General features: G+C 38.8%; 1 protein-coding gene across 2 annotated transcripts in view; it reads right to left on the bottom strand.

Annotated features, from left to right (window-relative positions):
• Positions 1–14,114, bottom strand: part of LOC145997401 (calcium uptake protein 1 homolog, mitochondrial-like) — a 236,586-nt gene that overhangs the window by 40,574 nt on the left and 181,898 nt on the right. For both annotated transcript variants that reach the window (XM_083134402.1, XM_083134401.1), the window contains exon 7: positions 3,601–3,761. In XM_083134402.1, coding sequence (XP_082990528.1) covers positions 3,601–3,761 — 161 coding nt within the window. The remainder of the gene's footprint in view (positions 1–3,600; positions 3,762–14,114) is intronic.

The following is a 14,114-nucleotide window of genomic DNA, read 5'->3' on the forward strand; positions in this document are numbered from 1 at the left end:
ATAAACCCTTTCAAGTAACAATTTCATCATTCATCATCATCGTCGCGATTAAACAAAAAAGGTAGAATGGCGACGTAAAATAAGAAAAATAAATTAGAAATAAATATATTTTGTTTCTGGCATGCACTACAATGTATTTTCTGATGATTGTAAAGTCTCATACACATCAGTACGATATAAAATATCCATACAGTGCAAATGAATGGAATACAAGTAGAAAGGAAGATTTCTACTTTCGCTAATATTTCTAAGAAAGTTTCCATGTAATATTTTTGGAAAAGTCATACATATGTAGAAAGTACAGATGGCCAAATCCGTTTTTTTTTTAAAAAAAATCCGGAATCCGTATAGTAAAAACGGAGAATCCGGATTTCGGAGGGAATCCGGATTTGGAATGGAATCCAGATTTCGAATTCGATCCATCCTGGCTCACGCTTATTTTAAATGTTTAAATAGTACGTAACTAAGTCTACTGAATATGTTTGCAGACGCCATAGTCTCGTTAGTCTGCTAAATGCAGTCCAGGTGTACTACGTGGAAGACAGTCTGATATTGGGCTGGTAGATTAGAGTATATTGTTAAATTCATGAGACAATTATTGAAAATATGGGTCGAAATCAGTTTCCCTCCAAAATTTGCTTTCTCTCTGTAATCCGTTATCATTCCAGAACCTGTCTTGCTTCCGTTATTCTTCTCGCTCTGAAATCAGGATTCCCTCCGAAATCCGGATATTATATTTTCCGAATCTGGATTTTTTTGGCCATCCCTAGAGAAAGGGGGCTGCTTGCAAGTACGATTAAAAGAGAGATACAATTTATTACATAAGATGAATTATATTAAATTAGATTATAATTAGAAACAGTATCACGTTATACATTCTGAGAAGGTTCAGTGAAACTACCTGGACAACTTTTTTTCTTGGATCAGAAATTCCATTTCTGGCATTGTTTCTAAAATGGAACCCAGACCCTCAGGAGTCTTTTAAAGTTGTAAGTTTGCTAACCGCAACACGGCTTACTTCAAAGAAGGAAACATGTGGTCTTCATTTAGAACACTTCCCTTCGCGATAGCCACATCCCTCCTTATCCGACCCTCTTCCTCCCCCCTGTGGTGCACCAGCTGCGGCAACATACATACACTCAGGTCCTCGTTTCGTTTGTTGCAGAATCTACAGTTCGAGGACATCAATGTCCTCGCATCGTTGATAGAATTATGTGCGATGCGAGGACCTGTGCACACAAAACACAGGTGTACATTTGGTTATACAGATGACCTACAGTTAGAGGACCGTCCTCGTAATGTCTGTTACATGCCTGTAAGGAGAAAAGTTGTCATATCTTCGTTATTATTTAGCCATTTAGTATGCCGACGCGCGTGGTGTTTCATCTCAATAAAACGTCTTTCTTGAGCGCTACTAATTGCAGTTGAGCCATGTCCTCGTATTGTATGTGATCTGCTCATGTCCTCGCATGGTAGGGTAGACAAAGCTGTGTGTGTGTGTGTGTTAGTGTGTGTGTGTGTGTGTGTGTGTGTGTGTGTGTGTGTGTGCAGGCACGCAGCCAGGGGGAGGGCTAAGGAGGCTGAAGCCCCCTCCCAAAATCCTACAAATATCTAATTTAAATAGTGTATAGTGGTAATTAATTATACTTCCCTAGCAGGATTAAACATTAGATCTAAAAAAGTTTAGTGTATAATAGAGTGAAATGGGCTTGCAACATTACATGAAAGAAGAGGCCAGGGGCGTGTCAAGCATCTGAGCGCTCAGCGAGCAACATGATCGCTCTGTTTCTTGACAGTCAAATAGGCGTTGCTCGACGAGCACTGTTCACTTGTTCGCTGAGCAAACTTGAACCTTGTTCACCACAGGTTTGAGCCACAGAATACAGCGTTTTTGTGTTTCTTATGAGGATGGTGGTTTGGTGACCAATGAGGAAATATTTATGATTAACAGCTTGCGATATAGCGTAATTACACAGGAAGTTCAAGTTACAGAAGGTAACGTAATATTCCAGTTCTTGTAATCGTATTAAAATGAAAGTGTTGTTTATTCCAAATAATAAATATTAAATATACACCTAGTTTTGGAAAGTTGTGCAATAGGTGCGGAAATGAAAATTTCGACAGTTTTGTTCACATCAACTATTCTATTTCCATAATTAACAATTTTTCAAACACTGAAATCTTGTCCACTCGATGCAGCCACATTGACCACAGATTATTCAAAGGCACTGATATTTTGATCAATGAGTAAACAGCGTCAAGTAAATGACCTGTCTGCTCAACGAGCGAAAATCTAGCTCAGCAAGCGTTGCTCAGATACTGGAGACAGTAGCTAATATCATTCTTGTGGCAAGTGAGCATTTGGAAAGCTCACTGATACATGCCAGAACAGCCTCTCTGCTTTTTCTACTTGCCTCCTAAAAACCGTGCAAGAGGTAGATCGCTTCAAAAAGTATGAGCGTCACATCATATGATCTCAAGCGACTGACTACAAGCAGAAATTCTGAAGCACAGAAGTAAATGGAAGGTGAAGTGGGAACATTTCACTTTTTGACAGTGTTCAATGAATAAGTATAATAAAAATCAATCGCATTACACATTTTTGGTGTGCATGTGCGACTGTGCAAATAGTCACTGCCTGCAGTTATGAATCTATTAAGGTAGTTAAGTAATGCAAATAAAAATTGCAGAATTACAATTTTGGTAACACATTAATAATGCACGTACTACAGTAGTAATGTGTTTCTAATGCAAGCATAAAAAAAAGGTAACACATTACCAAATAATGAATTACTTGTATTTCAATGCTCCCCACCTCGGCTGTAGAGGAACATTTTCATGGGGAAATAACTTTCCTGCAATTTTCCGTTCCTTCTAATTTAAATACATATTTTCCTAGTGTATATTATATGATGCACAAAATGAGGGACACTTAGGATCAGTGCTTGAAGAGGAAAATGTTACCTGGGGGAATGTTTGGTCGAGCCTTGGGTTAGCAGGTGATGCTCCTGTGGTATAACATGGTGACAATGAGACTACTTGGAGAATGCTTAGCAAAAATTTTACTAGCTGTTGGGGATACCTACCCCCCTTTCGAGCAATGCTGAAGATGTTTCTTACCTTTTCAAATTTCTCCAAGAAGTCAGACATAATAATCAAGTGAGGGAGATGATATCCCCCGGCTAGCAAACTCTTTTTTGGAAAGCATCCCCCCAATTGTCTCACTGGCACCATGTTAAACCATAGCATCCCCCAGCTAACCCCAAGGCTCGACCAAACATCCCCAGATAACATTTTCCAATTCAAGAGCTGAATGTAGGATATGCCTGGAAGAAAGGAACATGGGGTAACTGTACATTCAACAGCTAAAGAAACAGCAGACACATTGCCCATCACCAATTTCATCGGTCTATATTACACAATGTCATGATAATGAATTGAAATAGTGACGTCAATAAGCAGAGAGCAATGCCTGGTTCGAACCAACATAGTTTCATTCCTTATAACGACACAGGATGTAGAATTAAAAAGTAATGAAAATAGCAGTGGATAATTTGCCTACCATTATCTTTGCCGTTGACTGTACAAGCAATGCTTTACCTTGAAGGTGTTCCCTGTATTGGCATGATCACGGTGTCTGGAACCGATACTCGTCTGGTGGCGAATCAACGTAGCTACTTTCTCAAATTCCTCAGAATCAACATCTCCGTCACCATTCAAGTCAAACATCCTGAAGGCGATTTCAAAATGGCGTCTTGATGCTGCAAGTAAAATGTACAAAGAAATTAGTTCAAAATTTTGACCACTTGTGCATAAAATAACTAGATTAGAATGAACAATATCTACTATTTATTGATTTCGGAAACAAATGAACTCAGTGTAAATGGTTTGTAATCATTAACATTTGGAGCTAACAACATGTGGATGTTGATGTGATAGGTGGTGTGCATCATTTTCATGCTGGTCGTGTCAATGGGCCTGGTCAAAGCAAACTATTGTAGGTGGCAGCACCCCTGTTGTGTACCCAGTAGCGTGCCTAGGATTTGTGAAAGGGAGGGGTTAAGTGCAGTTTTTTTATGTAGTCAGTCCTCCATTTTGCCATATTTTCCTGCCTTTGAAGTTCTTTTTTTTAGAAATGCTGGTCCAAAGGGTGGTGGTTATAATCCCCACCAACCCCCCCCCCTTGGGCATGCCACTGTGTGTACCCATGCTTTTGAAGGGCAATTGTTGACCCATTTAAATGCATGGGGAATTTGATGCTGAATGTGCTGCTATTACATTAAATTGCAAGTTTAATTTCATCTTAAACTCAGAAATTATGTCTGAACATAATAGTTTAATAATCAGTGCTATAAAAGTAAGAGTTTTGAAAAAAACGATCGTCAACATGGAACTCATAAAAACCTTAAAATTTGCACAGCACTTGTTAACGTCACTTGCAATTTTCATAATTTAAGTGCTTTATTGTTGTGAATCCGGTACAGAATAATACATAATAATTCCGCGCAACCGTACTTTTATTTTTATAGTTGATATTAATAACTGACTTATTTTTACTTGATATCATATGTTTTCCACATGGCTGGTAAATATGGTCCTCTGTTTTATCTCCTGTTTCATGTCTCGCAACCTTTAGGGCTTTCATATTTACAGAAATTATAATTTCAAAATTGTTGTTACAAAAAAAAATTGGGTACGAAAATACAAGGGGAAAATGTCTGCTTAATACAATGAAAACATACGTTGATATTAAGTTATCAGATAGGGCATGGTGACAGGCTCTGTCCGAAAGGTACGAAGTACGTACTTGAAGCATGGTTTTGGCGGAAGTGACGTCACCTAGTACAGTTCGAAAGCGCCAAGTACAGGAGTACGCAAGTGCAGATGGAAGCTGACTCGGGCCGCGTCCGAATCGGCAGCAGATGTCACCTAGAGCACCGTTCCCGGTCACGTGATTTCCACACTCGTTGTTCGTTTGTTTAAAATCGCGAAGGTAGAAAGTCAGCAACACAGGTTAAATATCAGTGGCGTATCCTGGTTTTAACTAGTGGGTAATCTCCGACACTTGATTCATCCACCCACTCCTGAAGTCTCCCTGCAAATTTACCTCAACATCCATACAGGATTTATGAATATATGTGATAAAAATGTTACCTTATTGTTGCGACCACTGTCGAATAATTGTTGTGATTGCACTTGCAGTTAATCTACGTTTAGAATTTCAAATAATAAAACAAGAAAATATAATAAATCTATAAGAAAAAACCTGTAACAAAGAATATGAAAGGAATGCGGTAGTGAAATAAAAACCCTCAATATTAATTAAAGTCTAAAATTCAAGTTACCCCAGTGTCCAGTTACTCGTGCATTCCCGATTTTTGTTTGTATACATGGAAGTTTAAGTTCAAGACCTGTGTACAACAAGGTTACTGGCCTACCTACATTAACTATTTCCAATTTCTCCGGAAAAGATCCCGTTCCAAATATTTTCACACGCAAATATTGTATTATATCCATTGCTTTTAACTTCAGTAAACACAGCACTAGCACGAATACTAAACCACTAACAGCTAAACAAATATTACATTTTCGAATCGCTAATAGGAAGAACGGCACAAAGCCACCTACAACACGCATTCAATTCCCTGCGCCAATCTTCTATTGTGGTTCCTTACTTCTTGCTTCAGAATTAAATTCCCTATGGATGCTGAAAAATTCCCTTTCCCAGCTTTAAATTCCCTGCGATGCGCAAGGTTTTATAAGTTGGAATCATTGCTTTTTTTGTTTATATATTTTATTCATACATTTTTTATCTTTATGATCATTATTAATCTAAAGCGGGGGAAAAACAACTTAAATTAACTAATTTATGTGTACGTATATATATATAATTTATTTCTGATAGCTTTCCCTTTTAAAAAATATTCATTTCTGTGAAAGAAGTACTGGTTTTGAAGGCTACAAAGAAAGTAATCACGCATTTTAAAATACAAAAATGAAAAAAAGTAAGCATATAGTTTAATTACTTCATTAATCGATTGATTAAATTGTTATTTGACGTCGCTTTTCTGCCACTTTTGGTTAATCACTACGAGTGATGATATGACATTGATGAAGGGACATTTACCAAGAACACCCAGGCCGGTATTCGAACCCTGTAGCTCTGGCGTCGTGGGGAGCTGTGCTAACACTCCGCAACGGAGGTCGGTGTAATTTCTTGAATTTCTAGTTCAAATTTTAATTTATTTAATTACCTTCATTTTCAATAATAAAGTTTTTTTTCCTTTTACAATATCTGTTGAAATAGCAGAGATCAGTAAGACAGAAGTAAATGTAAAATGAGAATTAACATAGAATTGGTTCGCAAATGTTGTTCAGATTTCCCTGTTTCTCGCGCATTTTCAGATGTATTTTCTCTACTTTCTTTTTCAGTACGCAATTTGTGAACCCAGAATTCTGTTGTTTGTTTTTTTCGAGAAATTTCCCTGTCGTAAACAACACAGCTCCTGCGATACAAAGGCCATCGGGGAAGAATGGCAGAAGGGGGCGCCACTGCCAACCGAGGGAACGGCAAAGGCTCTGGGGTGGAGAGTGCGACCGATGGATTCTCTCAGAAGGAGCTTACCCTTGCCACGGAATAACCGCGCCTGAGAAGCAGTGTTTCCTTCCCCTCCCGTAAGGGATTTAAAATGAGCCGGTGGAATCTCACCCTGACGTCACCAGATTCCACCAGCTGGAGAAAAAGCCTCACGGACATTCCGCGGCAAACGGTTGAAAACATTTGCGCGCTGGAAGCAAAGAAATATGTGACAAAGATTGGTTCGGAAGAATATTGTGAAGAAATAAAAAAACAACTTTTTAAAAAAATTATAGCCGGGTCATCTCCGATTACCTAGGTGACCCAGAGTATACGCCGCTGTTAAATATACGTTATGGGTCAGCAAGTTGTCGGTTAAAGTGCTTCTTATGTGTGGAAGAGTATGTGTACGAACATTTGAAAATTCAACGTCATTTCTATGGTGAAAAACAAGTGTTTATAACGTGGGGAAAACAACGAGTACTCGTTTTATCTACTGATCGTATTTGGCGCTGCAGTCGAAGTGCAATTCGAAAGACTTTCACTTCCAGTCCACAACTTGAAGACCGCACTCCAAGACCATACTCGGAGGATGCTCGCTTCAACTACGGTCTTGCACCTTTGGGACACGGCCTCAGTGTGTATAAAAATAAATATCATGCGCTTGCGCACTTAATACATTTTTCTTTATAACTTGGGAGTTTTTCCGATTCCTACTCCCGCCGTGGATTTACACATACCCGCAACCAGAAAAAAAGAAAGCGTAGTGTAAATATCTAAATTTTTGTATTATCGACCCATGGCAGCTAGAGACGTCCCAAATGAAGTCAGGTTTAGTGATCCTTGTGCATAAACATACTATATTTAGCCCGTTTGAGCTACCCTACCGTTGTGTTTTAATATATTCATTCTTAGGTTCAGGAGACTGTAATTTTCGGAAACTTATAATTTGTTACACAATCTTAAAGCTTTACTAAACCCAGTTTTATTATCGATTTACATACTAGGGATGTGTGGGACATAATTTTTTTTTTGGCCACGGACGGGAAATTTTTTAAATCCCGATATTCGGGACGGGCAAAATTCGCAATTTCCCGACTCTCTGGAAATCTCTAATTCTACACATCATTTTCACCTGAAGGCGAAGAGGGACAATTTCCCCTAGGTCTTTCTCGCTGGGGCAGCTGCTGATCATTGTTGCCAACTTCGCTATTTTGGAGCTAGATCTGGCTCTTTCGTGCACTCGTTTGACTGTGAACTGTGGCACCCGCCCTCTGCCCCACTATGATGCCACCACTGGCTCCGGCCCATAAATACCAACTTTTGCCATGAGTGTAGGCTACATTTTGCACGTGACGTGATATACGTATAGTTATAGGCTGCGTCACCCACCTCTTCTTTCCTCCCCATGTATTTTATATATAGCGCAGTGGCTAAGATGAAGATGACAATTTTGTTATCCGGGAACCCTTTATTTTCGATTTTATATTAACATCATTGGATTATTGAGATGGGTGATGCCGCCAAATCTAGGCGGTGAAAACTAAGAATAAATTGCCATCACTTTAAAGCTAACGGTAATAGCAGCACGTCCACCCCCCTGACAACTAAAATTACCCTAGTAGGCACTTTACGCAGCCTTCGTTAATCTAGCTCCTTGAAAGTCCTCTTTAGCTATACTAATGGTGAAATTTAGCTCTATTATGCACATCAGGTTTGGCAACACTGCCAGGATGGCCGTAGGAGGCAAGGAGAAATGCACTAGGCTTATGGGATCATTATTTTATTCGTTCTCCCGGGAATATCAAACATCCGATGACGTAGAAAAGTACATGGACGGAAAAAGGACACGTTGAACTATGTCATAGTAGTAGGAAAAGTCGAAACTCCAATTTGATGAGCCGTAACTTGAAGTTGAAGTTCATGTCCCATAAGGCAGCGGCGTGCATTCGGGATACGCAAGGTACGCTCTGCGTACCCACAACGAAGTAAGAAAAAATGAACATTTTTTCGTCTTCCCAGAACATGAAAATTCAACAGTAATCGCTCCGAAAGCAGTTCCACAGCAAGAAATTCCGATTTCCGCACGAACACGCTGCTGCCTTCCTGAAGGCAGTCCCGAATGATCCCGATTGTGACTTCGGCACCCACCCGATCCGCGTTGCCGATTTCCGCAGAAAGACGCTGTTTCTTCTGCTTGGTACCCTAGAAATTCGGAAGGTTGCCCCACTGGCTCATATCAGCCCCGACCACGTGTTTGGGTCTGCCCGCGCTTACTCTCTCTCCCACTTTTTTCCCGGTTCTAAGCGGCGAGGGTACCCAAGATTTTGACAGCGTATGCAGTGTTGACAGTAGTCAACATATATTTTTTTTCTGGAATGCTTAGCTTACTAGCATTTAGCAGCCACGCGTAGATAGATCACTGTGTTGGGTTGCAATAAAAATACATTATAAAAAGTGATACAGGAATCAGAGAGGGGGGCAAGAATATGTAGTGGTGGAAGATCATATTTAATATACGCGTAAACTATCACATATAAAATATTTATGTGAGGGTAAAGTTACACTAGCAAGTTTTTTTTTTTCCGTGTAGGGAGGTGAGGACCAGACTGGACTGTCACTGTGTCGAGGGGAAAATATGTGAACAATTTTCAAGTTTCGCACAATTCTCAGTGTATGAAAGTCTCTGTTTATCTCCTTTCGGGATCAACATTTCCTTTGAGTTCCATAGCATGGGTGTTGATTGGTGACCCGACGATATGAATGAATGATAAAAGAAAAACATAATAAAACACAACACTTACAATGGGATTTGAATGAGCCCCCCTCCCACATTGCAAAGTGATGTACGGTAGTTTAGGGTTTGAAGTGTTCTGAGTAGTGGGACTTGTGCTATTATAAACTCAAGAAAGGAAGAGCTCCCCCCAAGCAGAATTGTCTACACTTAAAACTAGCTCAACATGTCCATATGAGCTTTTTGCTCTAGTGTGGAACCCCCTCTAATCCAAGATTTTTGTAAAAAAGCCCTCATGGATTCCATGAGAAAGGAAGAGCCCCTCAGATTGATGTGCCTATACTTACAAAAAGGCACTTCTGTGAGATTGTTGTCCATAAACTTGTCAAAAATATGCCCCTCTTGATATTTTTTTGGCCACACCTAAAACTAGGCAAAGACACACACACATACACACATACACACACATATTTACTTCCAATTTAAGTTTAATTGGACCCCAGCCTCAATCCAATATTAAAACAATGCAATATGCAGAGCTCCTCTAGAATTGCTCCGTGACTCTCTCATTTCTTACATCATAAACATATGATTTTTCCCCTATGAGAATAACACTACATATGGTGTCATCAGGTAAAGCCTCATGAAATTCACAGATAATTTTAATGTTTGTTCTGTCATTCACCACAACTTGTTTTCTTTTTGAAGTGTTAATTACAAACATGGGCCTCTGTGCTTTGAATTCATCTGGTGTGTAGTACATGTCAGTATTGCCAGTAGTGACTCTCTTGAAAGCCGAAAAAGCCTCATATAATTTGAGGAAATCATTCTTGGACATGTCTAAATTGTAATTTTCTCTAGGAAACACCTCATTTCTGCCATTTTTAAGATATATGTTCTTGATGTTGCAGCTATCAAATTTACTTGAATTTTTTTCCTGATTGTTGTGTCTTCCAGTCTGAAACAGTACCACCACAAAATCAGGCATGTCATATTGAATACTGGAGAATGAATTTGTAGCATCAAACTCATAATATGTACCAGTTGCGGGCTTCTGTACGCATTGATATGTATAAAATTGAAGGGGGATCTGTGGATTTTTTATTATATCAGCTTTGTATTTAAGACCATAGCTGGCTTCATACTCAACAACAGGGATTCTTAACTCCATAGTCTGAATAATGCATTTGCCTGCATCTGGTAGGGTATCAGGCAGAGCTTCTCCTGTGGGGTTTATTGCACTGTACCTCATCAAAGCATTGTTATCATTTGCAGCTCTTCTAAATGTAATTCTTAACCCACCCTTCCACATAATATCTTTGTAATCTGAGAAGAATCCTGGCAATAGGCGCATGGGGAACAGCACTGTGTGGTTCTTAGATAATATCTTATCACCAGCCTCGAATCCGCCTATTTTGTAGTATGAAGCCTCGGTTTTGGATAATTTTAGTGTGGCCAAAGCTGTGGAGGTAATGCCGGGATAATCTACTCTGTTTATAACAACACCATGCTTTCTGATCTCAATTTCAGAGAACAGATGTGGCACAAAATTGTCTACAAGTCTTATATTTGAATTTGCCGGATAATCTGTTCCATCGAGCTTTACAACATCAAATTTGATGTATAGATCTGCTCTGTGGGGGTGTATAAATCCATCCCCTACATCAAGATCAACCTCAATTTCTGTGTTGGGTTGATTTAAATTTGCAAATGTCCTCCTGTTTGGAGGGAATGATTGCAGCTCATAACTCTCAATATTTTCCATTGTATGTATTTTTATTTAAATATTAATCTCTATGATAGCAGTTGTTGTGGCTCCAGCAAAATCAACTAATTCTTCTTTTTCATTAGTGACCATCAATTCAATGTAATCTATTCTGTTATGACACACAGGAAAATATAATGTTGGTGATGGATTATAGATGATGGGCTCCATGAATTCAGAATTAGGTTTGAATGTTGCAATGATGCCTGTTTGTTTGTGAGAGCCTATGCCATTTGATTTGGTGATCATACCCTCTGCCACATTACAGTGAATATTCAGAGTTTCTATGGCTAAGAATTTAGGTATATTCATAGCAGTGTGTTTAATGGCCGGTTCAAGTTTTGTGTTGTTCTCAAATCCCAACAGCTCTCCTATAGTACCCAGATCCACTGTTTCTGTAGCAAATACAATTTCTACTCTGTGAGTGACAGAATTTTGACTTAACACTATACCTCTGGGTAATTGAGCATTTAAAGTGGATAGATTATATTGCCCTGGAGTGATGACAATTTTTTCATCCCCTACTGCAATTGTGTTGTTGTGGTGTGTAATATTAGGGATTAGGTACATGCCATAAAATGCCCTGAGAGCTATTGTTTTGGGATACACTATGTCGTCATGTAATTTGAGTTTCAATATTGAATTTTGGCTGGTGAGATGGAATACCCCCATGATGTTTCAGATACCACAAGGCTTTTTGAAAATCTTCAATTGATGGTTTATTTATTTGAGACATATATCTAAGAACTGATAAACACAAATGTCCGCAATTAACATCTTTGAAGTTTTGAACACGGGCATTATTGTAATAAAGATTAGCTGAATTTAGATATTTTTTTAAATTTTCAGGTGGAACACCTCCAAATGAATCAAACACAAATGCCTTATCGTTTAAATATTTAAGATAACAGATCCAGTGAGTGCCCTGATTTTTGTACTCATCCAAATTAACAATGCCACACTCTTTGTTGAGTGGTTGTTCTGGTAAAGAATCAGACATGTACACACCTCTAAAATGTTTGATGCCCAGTGGCTTGATTAAAGCTTCAATATCTTGGTTCGTAAGCGGCTCTTGTTTTTTTTAAACTTATTCATGGCTCTCTTAACACCTTTGCCTTTTTTCTCCATTGCCAGGTTATGGCGCTTCTGCTCATCTAATTCTGCCCTATTTTTCTTGGCATCTATTACTGTTTTTGCTATGGCGGCTGATCCCCCGGCCAAGCTCCCAACAGCCCCGAGAGCAGCTAAGATGGCAGGGATGGTAAATATGAATCCCCCTACATGTGATTTTTTTCTTGATTGCTGTAATTTTTTTAATTGGGGGGTGCTAAGTAACAATTTCATACCATGACCCTTGGCAATACAAGAATTTTTTTTCTTGCGCTGCTTTTTGGTTAAAAGACTGTCAATAGTTTTAAGAGATTTGAGACCTGCATAAGGTATTTGATACATAACACCCTTGGCCTTCATTGTAGGTTTATTATATATATATTCACAACCCCCACCCCAGTTTTTGTTTGGTGCTCATAGCTATGGTGGTTCCCAATGCTGCTATTTTTTCACTCAAAGAAGCATCTTTGCTTACAAATCTACCAAATGCAGCCTCTTCTAATTTCTTGTCTGCAACATGTCTCTTGTCAAGATCAGAATGTGTGTTGTATGCTATGTCATGGTCTCTACAAGCAGCATCTAAAGGATTAACACCAGGATCCCCTCTGTTTAATCTATGGTCCAATTTTGTGCCTGGACCACAATACTGATAGCCTGGAATATGTAGTTCAAATGGCAGCTTGTTTATAATGTCATTAACAAGGCCCCGACCCTCAGAAATATTCCAAAATTTAGGTGGTAGAGTATTAATAATTTTTATGAGATATCCAATGCCCTTAGGATCATTCACTATAAAATTAGACAATTTGGTGCTTATCATGTCCATAATTCCAACCTTTTCATTGTAAAAATTGTGGTTCCCAGCATTTTCCTCCCCAGCTATCACCAATAACCTATCTACAAGTTTCCTGACATCATCAACCCACACAAATTCTTTAGGCAGAGTGTTGTATTGTTTGATTCCACTTCCAGTCTTGATCTGAGACCATATGGGCTTGATTAAATTGTTGTATTTTGCCCCACTGCTCGACTTGACTCTTTTTTGTGTGGGATCATTGTTCTGGTATAGAGCATCTGATTTTATTAATATTTCTTTGTAATCCTCATAATCCTGATCTGTATAGCTGCCAGGCCTTTTCCTAGTCATGAGTTCCCACAATCCAGGTGTGCCGGTGTACTTAACAAAAGCACCTTTTTCTCCAAGTCGAGATTCTGAATATACAATTATATCATCTCCCATAAATGTTACTCTGAAATTGCCAATTCTATGAATGATGCTCCCATCAAGCTCTGTGTCAGCATATAAGCCAAAAACCTCATCTTTATTGTCTTTAGGTGTGGTTAAATATTTTTGAGCAAGAAGACCCAATTCAATAGGATCCTGACTAGCCTCAATTCTTCTAGGAGCAATAGGACTAGGTGTATGAATACTTGAAAGTGGGGTGAATGGATAATCTAATATGTTCCTTGCAGCTACAGGTACAAGCTCTGTGAGCAAATTTTGATTTTGTTCTGTAACAGTTTTGATATTCTTACCTAAATTATTAATAGCATCAATTACAGGCTGTTCTGTTTGTTTGTGTTTTTCATAAATTCCACGGTTCTCTGATTTCCATCCCTTAAATCTTTTTACAAGATAATCTCTTAATTTAAGATCATCAATGATTGGCCTTTTCATGTTTATTTATATACGTCTCTACGTCTAAAAAATTGTTGATTTTATTTCTGTATTTGCCACTATTGGGTGTTCTTGTCATATCAATTGTGACAAACCCATAACTGTCCTGGTTCCAGCACTTGCTGCAAAACTTGGAAAAATCATTGTAGCTCAAGTCCCCACCTACATATTCATCATGTATGTGTTTGAGGTTGGTATGGTCTTGATGAAACACACATATAAAATTGCTATTGTCTCGGATCAGTTGCTT

Source organism: Lepisma saccharinum, chromosome 13 (assembly GCF_977018435.1).
Source record: "Lepisma saccharinum chromosome 13, izLepSacc3.1, whole genome shotgun sequence".
NCBI classification, from domain to species: Eukaryota; Metazoa; Arthropoda; class Insecta; order Zygentoma; family Lepismatidae; genus Lepisma; species Lepisma saccharinum.